Source organism: Aythya ferina (genome assembly GCF_964211825.1).
Source record: "Aythya ferina genome assembly, chromosome: 10".
NCBI classification, from domain to species: Eukaryota; Metazoa; Chordata; class Aves; order Anseriformes; family Anatidae; genus Aythya; species Aythya ferina.
In genome coordinates, this window is record NC_140306.1 from 7,805,008 (window position 1) to 7,824,737 (window position 19,730).

The following is a 19,730-nucleotide window of genomic DNA, read 5'->3' on the forward strand; positions in this document are numbered from 1 at the left end:
CAAGTCAAGTCTCTAAGCTTACACTTCCATGACATTAATTGAATTTTTAAACTTTCAGTGAGAACTTCTAAAATATTTTCTTCTGCTGTGCTACCTTGGGGAGGGATAATTGCATTTTAACAATTGCCAATTCAAATGTGATTTTTAACCTTCCCCTTTTTATGTGTTGAAGTATATATAAGTCATTTAGACTTCATTTTTACTATAAAAATATTATCTACCACAAATGAGAAATTAATTGATTTATAGCTGGCAGGAAAAAAAAAGAAGAGTCACAGTCAAGGAGCTACATTCATGCTCTTCAAGGAGTACAAGAGCTCCTGTTCAGAAGAACAAATGAAAAGCTGTTTTAAGACTGTTATAGATAGAGAGAAACCTGATCTAAAATTCCAAGTCATGTAATTACAAACCATTAAAGCCTGATGCGCCCGGTTTTCTAAGGGCTGGATATATAAATGGCAATTAAAAATACTAAAACTGTTATAAGCACAATGAGATACTCTGAGGTATGCATTATGAGAGATAATGCCATGCTTTGGGTCATTGAATGCACTTAGCTTGACAATGTATCTGCAGGGTGACACGGCTTGTCCTGTTTTGTTGTCTAATTATCGGGAGAGATGATGATGATGGAGCACTGAGAATAAAATAGAGAAGCCTCCACAAATGGACCACTTCAGTACTGTCCTTTTTACAGCAAGGTATTTTGCACAAAAGCAAGGATTTAATTGGAACAGCAACAAAGCTTAAACAATATCACTTTCCTCCTCTGGGATTACAGACTGCTTCATGGGGTTTGTGATAAAGAAGGTTAAACTGTGGCAATGGATTATACTGCACTGTTTCTGTTAGAGGAACAAATAATAATCATAGCAATGGCAGGGTGGCAGGCTCTTAAAATACACCCATCTAGAACTGCCAAGGGGAAGAATACTATTATTTATTCCACATGTGTTGTAGTATCAATGAAAGTCTGTCTGCACACAGAATACCCAGCTCTTCAACCACACACACATTCATAAAGCAGCACAATGCCAAATTTTAAAGGCTTGGCTTGGCACAGTTACTGCTCTACAGCACAGGAAAGAAGCTCTGCCAGGATAAAGTACCTTTATACCACAATAGTGATAGCCATAATTGGCATTTAGCAGTTCATTTGCATTTGTTAAAACAGAAAAAGAAGAAAAAAGTCCATGACCCACTCGATGTGTATACAGGGTGGTATGCAGGGTATAAAACTGAGTGTGGGTCAGGCCTCACAGCCACCCAGTAGTAAACAGTAAAGTTATTGATGTAGTGAAAAGCTACAAGGGCTTGCAAGTATCCTGCAGGCAAGGACAGAATTCAAAATGATCTTGACAATCAGAGAAACAGCCTGAAAAAAACAAAGGGTCTGATTCAACCGCGACCATGTGCAAAAAAGTCCCACGCTTCGGCCAGAATCATCGCCTGCGTGAACACATGATGTTCAGCAGCACTGCTAGAGAGTGCTCTGGAGAGAGCAGCTAGCAAAAGGGTTCCTGCTGGCCACCAGCTGAACACGGGTAATAACATGGTGCTTTTGTGAAAAAGGTGAAGTAAAACCAGCACAGGTGGCTCGACACATGCATCCTGCCATGTCCCTCAGCCTCAGGGGAGCCCAGCTGAAAGTGCTGAGACCTGAGCGTTTGAACATGGCACTTCAAAAAAACATGAAAGGGTCTACAGGAGAAGCAATGGGATCTAGAAAACATGGAAACAAGCCTGGAGTGGGGACACAGCAATCGCCTTCTGCCGTTCTGAAATCCTTGAGAACCAACATCTGTCAGTCACAACCACCCTGTGAACTACCCACTTAGGGTTGACAGAGTTAATGTATTTAAGAACTTTGCTTTGATAGCTTAAGACAGATGAATAAAGGAAGGACTAATTTCAGCAGGATGGTTTTCTAAAGATGACAATCTTAAAATGTCAAAAATGCTCTTAACTAGTAAACATTTGACTGCATTTATCCATTACTTTATTGGGAGCATTCTTCTCCAGACAAATCCCAGACACTGCGTCTATTTGCATTAAAAGCTGCTATGTGCTAATTTTAAAGATTTGTGTACCAGCTCTCTAAGCACATAATGGCAGCTTTACTGTGTTACAAAAACAGTTAACCATGGAGAATTAATGGAAACACGTCTTTTCTAATGTAATTAGTTCAAATTACTAAATCTGAGCAGAACTGAAATCACTCACTTTACTTTGAAAAGAAAGTTTCAATTAAAAAGAATAAAAGAGAACTGCATGTAAATATTTACACCACAGCTTAATTTAATCTTAACAAAAACAATACCAAATAAATCATTGAAAGGAAACTAGGTTTCATGTTGTACTGTCTTCTTAAGACTGATGGCTCTTGCTCAGAAACAATATTACTGAAGAAAAAAAATCACCAACACTTCCTTTTTTGTCAACAGAAACTTTTTTGTTCTCAAAATTAAAACGTTGGGTTTTGAAAACACTGTCTGAAAGAGAGCAAATCAAGAGATTCCATGGACAAACTAAACACACCTGATGGTAAGAAATGGGAACAGGCTTCCGAAAAACAATCCACTCCACGATTTCGCTGCATGGAGGAGTCGTCAGGGAACCTGCGTAGCGGTAGTAACTCCCCAGCGATGCCGGCAGAAGGTCCCTCAGCACAAAGGGATCCAGAAAGGTCTCCTTCTCTGCGGGGGAAGATTGACAAGTAAAATTACACTTTATTTTTTTTTTACGTGTCTTTAAAACAGACATCACATTGATAGGCAGCCTAGCAAGGTGTAATGGCAACAACATATTTTATCATATATATATATAATGAAGGATGGAAACACCCTATCAGGAAGTCTCTGTAAGAGTTGATGTGTTGATTATTATAAGAGCAGCCAAAATGCTAGTCAGTCCTATACTGCTCCTATTTAGAAGGCGTGCAGGTGTGAAATGCCCTTGTTATCCCACTGCTTTATGCTAGCACAAAAATAACACCGTGTTCAGTGGCTTCAGCACTCAGTAAATTGCTCTTCAGCTTGATGGCAGTGAGTATTTGTCAGAGCCTCGAGGGAACAATGCTTGGTCCCAGCGGTCCTGCTCATTGCTGCCTGACCAAAGAGCACCGGGTCGCGTGCCCGTCCTGTCCCCACCAGCAGGGAAAAGGGATGCAGGAACACAGTCAATCCCTCTGTGGGCTGCCAAGATGGCCAAGGCAGTGGCCAGCCAAAAACGTCTCCAGGAGCTGCCAGGGTTGAACCGAGGGGAAGGGCAGCATGGCAGCAGAGCATCTGTAAAGCCAAGCTCCGGCTCAACGTGGTGCTCAGAGCAGCATCCAGACGGTTCCTCTATGGGATTGCCTGCACCCAGCCACATGGGCAATGCCAGGGCTGCTGCTGGATGCAGTTGGCACAGCACCACAAATGTGTCTCAGAGGTAAAAACACTCTTCCTCCTCATCCAAGAAACTCCTTCCTGCGGTCTAGCAGGCTGGGGGATGAAGTCTTTCCTCCAAGAAGGCTCCTTGAACAGCCTGAAATGCAAACCTACGCACTGAAAACATTTAGCTTCAAGTAACAGTGACAAGCTGGTAATATTTAACACTGTGAAGAAAAATAAATAAATGAAAGGAGGAAACAGCTGCAGGCAAGACAATTTCCCTGCCATCCCTGAGTATTTATCCTCTGCAATTTATGTTGACTCACAGGCCGAAGCTCCCTCTCAATCTGTGCAAAGGTGCTCACTGCCTCAGGGCATGCTGACACGCGAGGCTCTTCCATACATCGCAATTCTTCACTTACTATATTCTTCATGCTTCAAACCAACGTCTACCTTCAGGTAGCAGGAACTCTTCTCTTTCTGTCTTGCCAGAGCTGCCAAGCAAGTCTGCAGGGTGCGGAGGCGGGCAGGTTGATGACCAGCACACACACCGTCACCAAGTCAGAAGGAAATGAATATGGGTGAGGTCTGCAGAACCCACTTCCACAGACCCCACATTTTTCTAGAAGTCTTGATCAAATCAAGATGTCTGCCTATAGCTCTGAACAGCAGCATGGTAAACAAGGGGATTGTTTTCCTCCACTCCTGCTGCAAGGTGCAAATATATGATGCTTTCCAAATGTCTTCTGTTCTTCTGCACATTATCAGCAGGCGTGGAAAGTTTTTGCAGCCTTTGGAGTTCCAAAATACGAGTGATTCTATTAAAGTCAAAGTATACCACATTGCAACAGAATACTGTGATTTCTTCATTAACAGTTTCTCTCCTAATCCAAGCAGGTATGAAGGACTTTTCCACCCACAAGAAGGAAAGAAAGAAGAAAACACGTTTTCTCTTCATAGCCTATCTTCAGAAAAAAGTGTGCTTAGATAATAAATAGTAAAATATATATGATTGGCCAAAGTTCAAAGAGAACTAATCAAGAAATCATAATCACAGCAAAAGGTCGGATTTAATTTGATTTCCAATTAAAAACTCATCGGCTTATTTTTATACAGGAAAAATTGGTTAGAAAAATTGCAAACTCAGTCAGAGGAGTTGATTTTGAAATTTAGCAGGCATACAGCTCAGCTCCAGAGCAAAATGACGTGTTTCTATTTAAGAAACTCTCTCTCTGTGGAAGTCGAGCACAGAGTGGACTGCTATGAATCTGAAAGAGTATTTGAACATGCAAACGTCCTCTTCACGTTAACAGCCAATGACTATAAATGAAATAGATGGGAGGTACAGGACATTTTGAAAACAGATTTCCCTTTGTATCCATTTTTATTGAAACATTTATGAAATAATCTTTCAGTTACAATTAATTTAGCTATTTTTAACTTTTATAACCTTTTATTTAGAATGATGGAAACACTTAAGATGCTGGCCAAACATTCCCTGGAAATCCTAGAATACAGAGTATCCCTTTATCAAGGAATGACAGGAGAAAGCAGCTCATTTTACACTTTCAAGGATTTTTGTGCCATATGCTGACAATATTATATTTTAATAATTAATTGTTCATCAAAGGAAAAGATGAAGAACAGGGATGCTAAATTCAAAGTTATTCAAATTGCAAAAATGAATAATGCATGACTTTTATATTAAACACACACTGTATTAAGTAGTCTACATTTCATCCAACTCTGTCTTTCATTTTTAAACATTCTGAACTACAATATGAATAATCAACCAAGGGAAGCTTATTTAGACAGAGAAATACCTTATTTGAATGCAAACTGGAAGTATCCGACTATGATTAAATTTTGGTTATCAATTAGGAAGGTTTACTTCCTAAGCGTTTGGAAAGTCATAGTCAGCTATGGAAAAGACCATTTCTTGAGGAAAAAGTAGCTTTGCTAATACACAGTTTAAGTAGGACAGGGTGTACTCTATCTAATTTTTCATGGCTACAAGCAATGTTCTAAGTTTTTGTTAATGAATTCCAAAGATTAAAATAAAAATTACCTATAATTGGATTAAAATGACTATTAAAATAGATGATAATCAATTGATTATGGTTTAATAACCTAGTACTTTTGAAAAAGGATTATTCATTTATATCACTTCCATCTAGATGCATGGTGTACTTTTAGCAACTGGAGTCACAAACAGCTTCATGAAAAGCTTAAAGAAAAAGTGACTTAGAAATTCAGGAGTTTATCTCCGGTATATCCCTTCAATATCATATAGAAACAGAAAGTGACATGAAATTATGTTCCTAAGAGCTTGAGACAATTTTGAAAATAGGATTTGAAAATCAGGTCACTTAAAATTTCATCCTTAAATCACTTATTATTGGTGGTGAATCTGTAAAAAGAATCATTTGCAAGCTAAGCAACAGCATTCACTGAATACAGAAGAAATATTTTGTGTATGTATATGCACACGATTGTGTATGTATTCACACTAACATTGCTACTAAATTGTAAAGAGCAAAGCTGGAAAAAATATTAAACCTTTCTTCCCTGTTTTCCAAAGCCAGCTCCTATATCCCATTTTCCCTGCTTGGGACTGGGACGAGTTTTGCCCAGAAGACTAGCGACAGACTGAGCAGGGTAAGGAGTTTACAGGAGGGAGAAACCAGACAAGGCGGGGAACTACATGATCTTCTGTGCGAGAACGAAAACCAAAACAAAAAATAACAAGAGAGCATTTGCTGACAGGTACTAAGAAGAGAACTGGCAGACAAAAAGCAATAAAACATTAGTGATAACATCTCTGTTGACCTGCAGATACCTGTGAACCACTGCAATGAACGCTGCAAAAGCCACCCGTGAGCCACCTACTTGTTCTTACGTGTGAACCAGCCTCACACCTGCGCAGGCTCTTCTGCTGCTCCCTGTCCTACTCTATCAGTGCCAGAGCACAGCCGTGCACCCAAGCAGAAAAATAAACAAGCAGGAAATCGGAGCCACAGAGATCAGGACCCTAATGACAGGCCTCGAGCCACAGAGCATTCCTCTGAGAAAGCAGCAAGGAAAGCATTGCTGTGGCTGCCACATCCAGGCAATGTGGACTAGGACGTCTACCGAGATGCCCCTCTAATGCCACACAGCCAATTTTATTGACAGTCAGCAAACAGGGAGCCCTTGTTTACAGCACCAAGGCTCGTAGAAACGCGTTCACTCTAATATTTCCACAGGAAAAACTATCAAGTGCCACAGATTCATTGTTGACAATTAAGACAATGAATGTGACATTTAAACTACTGAGTATTCCCCGGCATAAAAGCACAATATGGTATTTTAACTTGTATTCACAGAAAGGAATTAACAGTCAGCTGGTAATGTATCTGACTTTCTGACACAACGGTGGTGTCTACCTCTTAGTTTTTGTCCCTGAATAGCAATGAAACTGAAACAAGTCCACATGGGCAGACCACACATTATGCTTCCATATTTGCCTGCAAACCAACAGAAAAATTTGCATTCGAGTTTTTAGTTTTACACTAATGCAGTAGGAAACATATTTATCTGACACATGCAAACTCTCTTTGGCCAATTTAGGTGGAGAAACAGAACACAAAAATGTAGGACTAAGCAACCTATGATAATACCTGGATGACCAAGTATCTGTTTCGACAACATCAGGTGTAGTCTCCCAACATTACTTTTGTTTACTAGACAAAGAAATACTTTATTATTATTATTATTATTATTATTTTTTTTTTTTTTTTTTTAATAATCCAGTAATACTCAGTATATTCTTTGTTTGGACTGGTAAATCTCCCCACTACTTTGCACGAAACCAAGGACCGTTCTTTGCGTAACCCAACCCGAAGTCACAGCACTCGCAGGCACACTTTAAAGAGCTGACCTATTTACACTCTGTATTTGTTAAAGCATCACCACATGTGAGCTAACACCGAGCTGTGCACAATAGTTTTCCCAGCAGAGGAAAAATCAGATCTTGAAACAGATACTGGTGGCAGATCTCCACCAAGTACTGCAGTTTTCAGAAGTTGATGCCAACAAATATTATATTGCAAGAGCTATCAGTTGGATATTTCGACTTCAAGGACTGACTTGCTAAAAATAAATTCTCTGAAATGCTGGAAGGAGATAGCCCTGAATTTTAACCGAATCACTGTGGAATAGGAGGGTTCTTGAGATATTCAGGTAAACAGCATCACAGCTATCTGTGATCAAACCCCTTTTCAAATCCAACAGGAACTTGGATCGGAGATCACAAGCAAATAACTATATGCCAAGTCCATTTATATCTCATGGAATGCTCTGGACTTTCATCATGCGTTTCTGTAAGAAAACAGGAACTTGGCTGCGTTGAAAACAATATCTTAAAATGAGCTTATTTCCAAAATTAACGTATGTGCAATGCCTGATAGGTGGAAACGTTACCCAGCTACACTTTGAATAACTGAAATCTGCAGTACCAATATGAAGAGCTTTGAAAGTCTCCCAAATTTGTTAAACAATGTTACTGCCAATTTCATTTTCACAATGAGCCAAGTCATTCTAAAGCTTCTGCATTCAAACATTAAAAAACAAACACACAAAAATAATCAAAAGGACACCATGCCACACACCCACTGAGCCAGAACTTCCAAGATAAAGCAGGCTGCACACCAGAGACAGGGACCAGACACACTGTGGTGATGTTAAAGATGAGATTACAAATATTATATGTTACTTTAATTGAAGAGATCTTCAAATGAGTACTTGCTGTGTAAATCCAGTATGAAGAGCAGTTTCTGACAGACCTCCGGACCCACTCTAATTCTTGTCACTTACTGTACAACTATTACTCTCATTTTTATTTTATTTTTTAAAGGCGACATCCTCTGCTGAACAATGCAAAGAACCACAGCACAGCATGGCAGAGAGGAGGGGAATGAGAATAAACAGTCTTTACTCAGGGAGCCTGCAGTCTCATTTAACCTGGGACAATTGGTGAGTGGTACAAAGAAGAGAGGAAAGAAAAAAAAGGAGTCTTCCATGGGAAAAAAAAGAAAAAAAAAAAAAAAAAAAAAACACAACACAAAAAAACACAACCTGAACATTTCCATGGCAGGTGCCAGCCTCAGGCTTAATTTTTCTCCTTCCCTCTTTTAAAAGAGATCAAGAGAAAAAGGTTTAGCTGGGGAGGAGGAGTCATAAGTCTGCAAAAAAGTCTTAAGTCTGTAAAAAATAAAATAAAGTAAAATAAAATTGGAACCTTTAATGCTTAATTACTGCTGATGCAGGGCTTTGGCATAAAGGCTTGTTTCCATTCTGGACTGGGATGAGACTTCTCCAGGTTTCACAAAACCTATCCTAAGGCAGAGGTGCACATGAAGTCAAGGTGAGAGGGGACATGGAAACTAAGAAATACAGAGCAGGCACCACTGACTGGAGGAAAAAGAAACTGAGAGGAGACCTTCAGAGGGGCAGAGGATTCCTGGAGCAAGCTGAACCCTAGCACAGGCAGGGTGAAGTGAGGCAGAGGTGGCCAGAGGAGCACGTCCTTTTCACATCCTCCGGTGGAGCCACAGCACAACTGCACCTTCTCAGACTTCGACGCCCCTCTCTTCTCAGCAAATTGCCTCAAAACCCACCAGCAAAGCACACAACTTCTCCCCCATCCCATGTGCTTTGTTCACATTCATCATTAACCTAAATTCAGCCACATCTTGAAATTTGAGTTCTTATTGCTGCAATCTTCTTTTTGTTAGCCTTAGTTTTTCTGTGCAACGTATTAATTATATGTCAGCTTGCTGGTCTGTGCTCAGCCATGACCAGCACTGCTTTCCACAGAGCAGACAGGTGAAGGACCAGAGATTTCTAAGACTTCCATCATTTTTTCTTTTAAATGATGCAGACCCCTGCGGCTATGCACAGAGCTGCCCTATATAAAGGTGTGAACTTATCACCTCTGCTCTCATCTTCATTTCCCACTTCCCTCCTCCTCGCCTTTGCTCCACAGCAGCCGTGTCCTGGCCCCTTTCACACGGCTACTCTGACTGTGAACACAAGAACAGATCAGAAAACAAAAGAATATACCCAGATCATCCCAGAGGAAAAAAAAACACAAACCACTCTTCCACATTTCGTTCTCAGTTCAACACATCGTGCTGCTCTTCCTTTGATGGGCTTCCTTGTTCCAAATTGGGTTTCTGCTCTCTTCAAAGTTTTGCTTTAAAAGACAAGGTCCCACGGCAGCACGCCTCACCCTCACCCCTCTCCCCTGCCTTTCTTCTCTGCAACCCCTGATATTTGGTGCAGAAAGCAAACAGCTTGTCAGGTGGCATTATGGTTAAAGTTAAAAACAAAAGAAAAAACCTGTCATGCTGCTAATGGTGTTTTCTTGTTATTATGCCTTCTGGTGTGATAGATCCACGGGGTAACTAACACTGTCTGGATTGCTTCCTTTTTAGTGCTGATTTATTTTAACAGGTTATTCACTGCCTTTTGCCTAGGACAACTGGAGAGATGTGTAACATATTTATTTGCTCCTTTTTTGGTTGCTAAAGCAATTCTGTTTCCACTGTATTTCGGCATGGTCTCCCCAGCAGCCCCTGTAGCTTTGGTGGTCACCACTGACCTGCCGCAACACCTCTTGCCCACCTTGAGGGAGACCCAAGATCTCACTCTGCTCCATGCTGAGCTGAAGTTAAGGCACTTTGATGATTCAAAGGCAGAGGGGAAAAAAAAAAAAAAAAAAAAAACAACACAAGAATGTTCCCAAACTCCCTTTTAAATATACAAAGGCATCCCTCTACCCAGCACCCCACCCCACGCTCGCAAACAAGCAACAGATGCCATCGATTCACTTTGTACCTACGCTTTTGATCTGGCTGCACCTTGATTTTCACTGCTCGCTTTTGACAAGGAAGGGAATAAGAGCCCATCGCTGTGACATTAATAGAGGCTCTTCTGCCGTGGTAATTTATTTGTGCTTCGCTAATAACTTTCTGCTGATCTGTGTAGGTTCTTGTGACAGTCACAGAGAACAGGACAAGTGACAAAACACGGTTTCCATCACCGTGAAAGGTTTGCCACGAGCCTGGGGTAGCACAGGCTCCTGCTCCTCTGATAACTCCTTGCCTGCGAGGTGAAAAGGGACCGAGCAGAGCATCCGTGCCCAGCCTGGGCTGGGAGAAATAACTGCTGCACAGCCTCCTGCACCAGGCGCTGCCTTCATGACTGAAATCAGGGAAGGAAACACCTTTTAGTGCCTTTCAAGCAGCTGGAAAGAACAAGGAAAAACCATCTCTAAGAGGCTTACACACAAAATGGTACTAAAAGGGGTGAGCCAAAGACAGTGGAGGTGAAGAAAAGCAATGTTTCTGTGTAATAGCTCCACCCTGTTAGGTGCTCCTCTGAGATCTTGCTGAAGCATGAGACAGACAAAAGCTTTTGTGGCCATTTTAATGCAAATCGACTGTGTAAGACATAACCTGGCATTTCATGTCTCTCCAGTTCCCCTGGGGGTATGATTGCCCTCCCTGAAGCCCTGGGAGCCTGTTCAGTCTTTGCACAAACACTGCTCTGTCCTGCCCCACGCTCCTCTGCATCGCGAGGGAGGGCGAGAAGCAGAAAGAGGCTCAGGGCACCCCGGTGAGCACACCAGCAGCAAAACAGAGGCAGAAAAGTCTGATTTGCAACACCACGACTAGGCCCTGTGTCGTTTGTTACTCAACCATGCACCTTCAGCGAAGGACGTGCATCATCCCACCAGCACCAGCACAGCTGGAGGCTCTGCTGGCAGCTTCCGTGAGGAGAGCAGCATATGAAGAGGAGCTAAAAAAGACCCCCAGTGGTTAGAGCTGAAAGACACCGGCAAGTCGGCGTCAGAAAAAGCACATCACACCCGCCTGTGCTCCATCCCTTCTGCGGAGGGAGGACGGCGTGCTCCCAGCTGTCAGTCTCCAGCGGCTCCGCGGCAGACGCATGCTCGCCGCGCGCTTCGCGGCGGGGAAAGCAGGAGTGAGAATAGCAGGCACCTCGCTGGCGGGAGGTGTGACAAATCCTTGGCAGAGCACAGAACCGAAAGCAATTTTAAAATCAGCAACAGGCAGCTGACAGCTCTGCAAAGAGCCTCCTCGTCGTTCGTGTGCCTTTACAATGCTCTGCGCGGGCGGCCGCAGGAGTTCGGGAGCAGCGGCGTGACGGGAACGTACTGTTCAGCAGGAAGCTGCGGGGCAAACCCAAAGGCGTGATCATCGATCCAAACTTCGTCAGGGTGTTTGGGACCTCACTGGTTTCCCTTCCAGCTAAGAAACTTTAAACGGATGCTCATGTAAAGTTAAGCTTAATGGGACATTAAGATTCTAGAAAATTACGCCTGGAGATGAGGAAATAAAGTGAACTCTGAGTAGTAACTAAGCCTGTATTGATTTTTATGCATACGTTTCTCTGTCATTGTTACTAAGCTGCTGACACTGTGAAGGGCACGATTATTTATGTTCCATCAAATTAGTAAGTAATTCAAATCCCTGACAAAATCTCAAGCAAAAATTGCTTTCACTTCTGCAGAAAGACCTTCTGACACTCGGATTGTTTGCCCACCCTTAAGAAGCGTACTGTAAAAATGTAAGAATTTCACAGAAAACTGAAATACTACACAAGAAAAATTAAAAGTGAGATCCTGACTCAACAGTAGCACCCTTACTTGTAACTGAGGGGTGTTTGAGCTGCTGCCATCACAGGGACAGGGCAGCAGGGCTGCTCTGCCCTGCATGGTGCAGAACTGAGTCCCCATATGGGGACAAGTCTTCAAGTACAGCAAGTGAAGAAATGATGACTCTGTGTGTGTGTGTGTACAATTTCCGAATGATTGGGAAGAAGGAGTGACCATGCAGCCCAAACCAGCAAGGATGCTTTGCTGGTCAGAGGGAGAGAGAGATGGAAAAAGAAGGAAATCTTACAGAAATAGGGACGTTAAAATGAGTGCATGGCAGGAGCAGTGCCAAGGGGCTGATGTTCTTTCCAGTCAGAGGGTACGTGAGCATTTAAAAGCAAGGTAATTATTTCAGCATTCATATGTATTCTTCATTTCTACAGTGCCTCTGTATTGTCATGACCACCTAAAAATAACGTGGGTGTGGAAGTATTAAAGAAACTTAAGGTTTCCATTTTGCTTTTCTCCAGCTTCTTTTGTTGGATCTTTGCTTGATCCAGCCACACTGTCCAAAAACCACGAGTCCTCCAGTGTATTTCAGCCAAAAAGTCCGTTGTTGCCTTAGGGTCCCAGCTGAATGCAGCCAAATGGAAGGCAGGACGAGTCTTTTAAGATAAATTCATAAAAATGTGCTTACATAAGATGTAAGTAAATTACATCAAGAAAAGAAATGAGGGTGTCTGGAATTAAAGCTCACATCTTTACTATTATTCTACATAATAACATTAGAAGAGAGATAGGATATAAGAATTCTTCACTGAAGCGTTCCACCAATATTTAAGTTAAAGAGAACAATTTCTTTGAACAACTACTTTGCAGGAGGAAATTCCCTTATGTTACCCACCAAAAGAGCCTTAGAAAAGGCCTTTAATCAGGGCCTTTGAAACAGGAAGGAAAGCAAGATTTTCCTCTTTTTCTTCCTTAATGTTTTTAAAAGGAAACTAGCTATTGAAATATATCAAGTGAATTCCTTTACTTGAAACACTAGTACCCTTCTGTGCATTGTGAGCAAAACAAAAATAAACACCTTTTATCCACCCAGATTTTGCTGTGGGTAGGCAGCGCCAAGACGGACTAATCATTATGCGGTCAGAGAAATCACAACCTCAGGACCGTGTCACATCCTACCCAAACAATTATTTTTGGGAAGGGAATAATACTCTTAGGAGGCATTGGTGTGATTATCCGCTACTGGCTATTACAGCTGCAGCAGAGAGGAGCAAGAGACGGAGCAGAAAAAAAACACGATGAGATGGCTAAAATAGCATAGAGCTTGCAGGGGGTAGTGTCTTGAAATAGAAGGCAGGTAGAAAACAAAGCTAAAAAGAGATCTTGGTCCAGTTAAATGGCAGCTTGACTTCAGTGTCAAATTACACAGCCACTGAAAAATCTTTGCAGCCCAACTGGTCCTCACTTTATTTTTGCTAGCCTGTTTTGCTACCCAGTGGGAGCTAGATAATAACATCTATTTTTGCGGAAAGCAACAGTTTTTCAGCTGTGTGTGTTGTTTTTATCTCACAGCAGAACACTGCAATTTATAAACAGCAAAATCTATGGAAAATTCTCTAAATGAAGGACTTTATGGTATGTTATCATTTAACCCCTATTTTTCACTTCCATTGGATTTATTAGTGTTCCCATTGGATTTATTAGTGTTCCCAGTTGCAATGTTAAATGACTCTGAAAGTAGAGCAATTAATCCAAAATCCTATTTGTTTTAATCTAACACTGTCAACTAGTTTTAGGTTTGCAGTCAAGAGAAAAAAATGTTTGTTAAGCTCTACAGCACTAGCTAATGTCTAAAGACAATCCTCTGAAAAGGTGCAAAGATGTTTTATCGCAGCACTATAGATGGGACGGAGATTTATTAGAGTACCTAGCACCATTCCAGCAGATGCCTTTTGAATTATAATGAGATTATTAAAACTTTACAAATCATTATATTAAAACCTGACAAGAGTACTTCTGGAACCGGAGCATCTTGATGTCATTGCTAATGATGCATTACCCGTGATAAGGCTTCAGTAAAATTCCTAAGTAAGAACTGGTTCTAAAAGTATAAAATATATTAATATTTATTTCAGTACCTGCTTTAAGTTCAAGGATAATAGCTTTATATGCATCAGAACAGTCGAATGATCCTATTTATGTCAGCATTAGAAAGATGTTCATCTGCTGCAAAGTTTAATTAATTTTCACAGATAGTTAATTTTCTGTTTCATTATCAGCTCCCTAAATTTGAAAGACAAATAATTTATAAACAAATAGAAACTTCAGAGAGGAATATTTTTAGAGCAAACAGAAGATAAATAGCAGGAGTGAAGCATCAGCGCTGCCTTCGAAGTACTAATATGAATGATATATTGTAGTAGGTTTTGATTGATAACTTACGTATTCTAGAGCGCCGACTGAAAAGAAATAAATTGTTTACTGTTAACCCCAACCCATTTTCAGGTAACAAATGACGACGGTCTTTACCAATCAAATAATGGCTGTAATGCCCTTAGACATCGTGAATGAGCAATGTGCAGGCTCTGCATCCTTCCAGGGGTGACTTGATCCTCTTCTAAGGACAACATTCCTGCCCTTCTCCCCTTCCCAGCAAGAAGAAAGTTTAAGCAGCTACTTACCGTGATGTACGACGCCCTTCAACCCATGGATAATGGAATCCAGTGCTGGATTGTCCCTCTGACTGACCTACATGCAAAGGATACAGGATTGGTTACATCTATTCTGGCATCAGACAGAACAGTCTCAGTTTAATCTTCTAAAGAGAAAAAAAAAAGATGTTATCTAACAAGCTGCTTAGTTCTCACATTTACAATGGCTCTTCACCAAATGCCAAAGATACATGGTGTAATGAAATAAAGTAAGGAAGGTTAAATTAAAAGAAAGCATTCTCTGAATTCATTAAAACACCAGCAATACTATCACTCAACAAAACTGTTGAGTGAAAACTAAAAACTGTTTTTTTCTCCAGCTACTTCTCCTTTCATAGAGGAAAACTGCTGTGATAAACAGAAGTTATCTCAGAACAGTCCATCCCTTACTGATACGGGAATAAATCTGGTGCTGCCACTGCACCCAGTAGAGCTGGACTCCTTTCAGCCGTAATGCAGTTGGGCCCTGACATCTTTTTGCTATTCATCTTTTTACATTTATTTAATTTAGTGCCGCTTGGACAGGAGAGAAGAAAAAGAGCTACAAGAAAAGATCAAGAAGCCTCTGAGTTTTGAAAATGCAATTGTCTGTACTGCCAGACCCCAAAACTGGTACTCCCACAATATTTCTTCCACGGTTGGCTAACATCCATGCCCTCTGCAACGAAGAGACCCAGCACCAGGGAGAGGAGGGAAAAGCAGTGGAGTACAAACCCTGTTGAGCTCCACAACTTCAAATTAAACCCATTCGCTACTCGCATAACAGCCACAGAATTTACAACCAATTATTATTATTATTTTTAGTTTTTATTTTTTAGTTATTTTTAACCTTTTGCATCTTTAGAGATATTGGAGGAAAACAGGCAATTTCTGTGAACACGTCCCATTATCTAAAATACTTGACAATTTACATTGGGGAAATAAATACTGATATGTGCCTCATTCATGTAGTACTTCTGTCTTTTTTTTGCCATCAGTCAGTATCAGAAACCTGAATCCTGTTGGCCATTTTTGGATTGACTGCTCCCAGTACAAATACAAATTGACTGCAGAAGAGCTCCTGTACTTCTGCCTGCCCACAATCTCGTGTCGTGAGGAAAAACAGTTTAAACACTTTCTGCTCACAATTTAACATTGAGCAAAGAAGCGGTGGAGATAAAAGAAGAAAACATGAGGGAAGAACCAATGCCCAGCAGGGAGCACACTGTCGTGTGATGTGCAGAGCTGGCTTGGAGCGCACTCTTAGGATGAGCAACTGCATCACTGACTGCAGCACATCCAAAACTGCGTTACTCTAAAATATAAAATAAAAACACTAATTCTACCTGCCTGGTGGAGGAGAAAACTGGCATCCACTAGCCCAGGTTTCACACCTCTTCCCATCCTTCTTCCTCTTTACGAGTAATAAACCTTAGAAACCTCATTATCTTTTTAGTCGACTGCATTGAGGGGAAAAAAAAAAAAAAGGCAACTTTCCTTTTTTCCTGTTTATTTGGCCTTTGAACCAAGCTGCTACATTCAGGACACATTCACATGCTCTTGTCTCCAGACAAAAAAAAAAAAAAAAAAAAAAAAAGGTTTGTTTTGGTTTGGAGTTTTAAATGGAAATTGAAGATCCTTTTCTCATCGCAGTACTCCAAGACTCGCAACGATCAGGTAGGGCAAGATTCGCAATAAAATTATGAAAGCAGCAGAAGCAGCTTTGAAATATATATAGCTTAGATGATACTGGCAATAATATTATTAGGCCTGAAGGCTGTAAGCTCTTTGAAGCATGAACTTTTATGTGCCCAAAGGGGTTCTCTGTACATTTTGGACTCTGTATAAATAATAATCACAGTATACTGAACCCAATGACCCACTTTGTAAGTTCTGTCTGGCTTCTGGCAAATCAACAGTAAACACTTTAAAAATGCAGAGCTGTTGGAAGACACGTTCCTGCATCTTTTCCATTTATTCAGGTTTCTCCAAGCCATGGCCACCACTAAAGAAAAATCATTAAAAAAGCTACTAGTTATTTAGCACAAGACTGTAAGAATAACTTACACTGGACTCAAACAATGTTTTATTTATTGCTATTTAACTGTAAGTTGTACAGAATTCTATTTTGTTTGCTTTGTTTTTATCTCTGGTGACAGCTACAATCAGTCCAAAGAAAGCAAATAGATGGAAAGAAACCTAAAGGTTAAAACTCTTCCTTTTGGGATTTTCTGTCAAAGTAGATCAATTCTTAACCTCAGCCTCAGCAGCGTCCTTTAATCTGCTGAAGTGGTATGCCTATATAGATCCATCTAAGCAATCTTTTTGATAACATATTCTGCAAATATGTTGTGTTCTCCAATAGCATGAAACCAAGAGTCATGTTACTTCTTTGGGGGTGGGAAAGCATATGCTCCGTGCATCTGTAATCATGTTTTCTCCGAGGGTATCAGGAGTGGGATCTCATGTTTCTCTCAAAAATCTCAGGCAAACAAGTACCACTCATGGAGATGTCAGTTCAGACCTGCTTGGGATATAGGCTTACTTTCCTTCCAGATGCTTCCCCCCTTTTTTCCTTGTACTCGCACGCTGTTCTCCCACATCTCGCTATACCCTTTTCAGGATCTTGGCAAGACCAGTAGAAAAGTGCCAAAAAGTTTTCTCATTTTGTGGAATGGTTCAGAATTCAGAGCAAAACTTTTCTTACATCTTTTTTCCTTCAAGTTCTTTAAAAAAATTAAAAAAAAAAAAAAAAAAACAACACTTGATTTTTTTTCCCTTCCCCAGCTCTTTTTTTCTGCCGCTGTTCATATAAAAAAGCAGGTTTCTGAAACCCAGAACGTCAAGTTCTATCCCCAGTGCTGTATGTCTCTGGTTTAACTGCCCTAGAGCTACCACGCTGGTTGAGATCAGAGATTCACCCATACAAGAATCCTGTCTCTGAAAACAGCTGATGCTCCAAAGAAAGGCCAGGGCACGGGATGCGAAAGCCTACCACAAACTGTTTTTTTTTTTTTTTTTTTTTTTTTTTCCTGTTATATAATCTGACTTACAGAAGAGTATTTTTTATTATCTTATGGATATATTCTAAAGGACAACAGAAATGAATTCTTCAGGTTGACTTTACATGCCATGTTTCTAACGATTTCACATTTCTCAGCTGCAGAGCCAGAGCATGACCATACATCTGTGACTTGGTCATGATGCTTTGGCTTCACCCTACACAGGCCTGCCAAAGCTGGCCAAAGCTTTTCTTTACCTGTGAGACAGGAGCAGTGAGATTCCTCCTCCTCCTTCTGGAGGCTAACACAGAAGAAATGTCACCAATGAAAATCTCTCAGGCAGAGGAATTTCACAGACAAACACAAACCTGTTGTGCTGCTGGTCATGAGTGCTCTGCACAGCATGGATTAATGGGACAAACAGAAAACCATCCTGAAATTGCCCTAAAATACTCACAGCACCACCACGACAAATGTTGTTTCCTGAAGATGATGCACTCACTCAAGACTGACTAATACTCTATAGGTCTGCAGGAAACAAGATAAATAACGATTGCTTGCATCATTTATAATTGAACCATGTCTGTAATCCTCTTCAGCACAAACAGGTAGCTATTGTGCTAAGTGCAAGGGAAAAATAAACACAGGAATATCATTAAGCAGTTTCCTGTGCTGAGAGCTCTCACCATAGGGTAAATATGGAATGAAGATGACATGAGGAAGCAAAAACTTACTTATCATACCCTCTGGGTGACTTCGATACCTGGTGCACATGCTGTTCTGGGTAGAGTGAAGAGCTTGCCATTAATGCCGTGAATAAAAGAGGCATTTGCAATGTAGGAAAAGGTCATGCACAAGCAACCCCATTCTGCAGTCATAAAACAGGGACGTTCTTCAAGTGAAGTCATGGTGGAAATCATTACCCTAGACGGGTTGCATTTACTTACAGCTCCTGCATCTAATGCGGGGACTGAAAAATGATTCATTCCGCAGTTAACAGCAAGGTTGATCAGTCATGAACTCTATTGACAAGAGCGTTAACACCTTTCAGCAGCACAACCTGTTGTCCCTTTGCTTGCAAGCGCTGTTCCTGCAGCCCTGCCCTCGGAGTTAACAGGGCAGGAGGGATGCCAGGGAGCCAAGCTCTTCCTCAGGATAATGCCAACGATGCTCCAGAGAGGGAAGTTCCAGAGGAGGTGCAAGGAGCATGACGAGGACAGAGAGCCCCACAGCTGGGCTGTAATGTACAGCACCAAGCCACAGTGGTGAAGGCAAACTTTATGGACATTACCCTATAAAAAGCCTCTATGTTACCACAGTACTAAGCTCAGCATGTCCTAATGAGTTAAAAACAAGCAAACAAACAAGCAGCAACAAAAGACAGCCCCCTTTCTCTGTCTTTCTCTATCTGTTAAGTAGCCGAAGCTCTCCGCTTGTCTGATCATTTTATGGAACAAACCCAGAACCTCTTAAGTCTCTGATTTCACAAAAATCAGCAGAATTGTAAAGTGTTCAAATTTATACCACATGCTATATAATTTAAACCATATGTTAATTTCTATAAGTAAACCATGACCTGTCTTTCTGCTGGAAACAGTTCTACAAAGCAGAAAAAAAAATGAGTCTCAGGCAAAATTTTCGAGTTTCATTTTTTACTAAAAATAATGAATAAATAAATAAAAAACACAGGAACCTGAGGTAAGCACTGAGGCAGTTGGAAGGCCACACAGCTACACCAGATGTAATTCAAAGACCCCTGCCCAGAGGGCAAGACTCCCTCCACTCTCTCCCCCCCCGTTTCCATTGTGTTGGGTGCCTCTCCAAAACCAGGTTATCCTCCTCCCTCCAAGCAACATGAGAAAGGCTGGGGGATGCACCACAAAACCCTCTAATCATCACTGGTACCAGTCACCCTGCAAAAAGTAGGTGAATATTAATAGCTTGAACAGCTCAAAAGTAAGGAATATGCTTTTCTTTTAAAAATATGTTTAAA

The 19,730-nt window shown here is 41.0% G+C and overlaps 1 protein-coding gene across 2 annotated transcripts in view; it reads right to left on the reverse strand.

The window, feature by feature from the left end:
- PTPRG (protein tyrosine phosphatase receptor type G) overlaps positions 1-19,730 on the reverse strand; it is a 397,969-nt gene that overhangs the window by 96,821 nt on the left and 281,418 nt on the right. For both annotated transcript variants that reach the window (XM_084530728.1, XM_084530729.1), the window contains 2 exons: positions 14,727-14,793; positions 2,539-2,696 (listed from right to left, as the gene is read on the reverse strand). In XM_084530728.1, the coding sequence (XP_084386854.1) occupies positions 2,539-2,696; positions 14,727-14,793 (225 nt within the window). The remainder of the gene's footprint in view (positions 1-2,538; positions 2,697-14,726; positions 14,794-19,730) is intronic.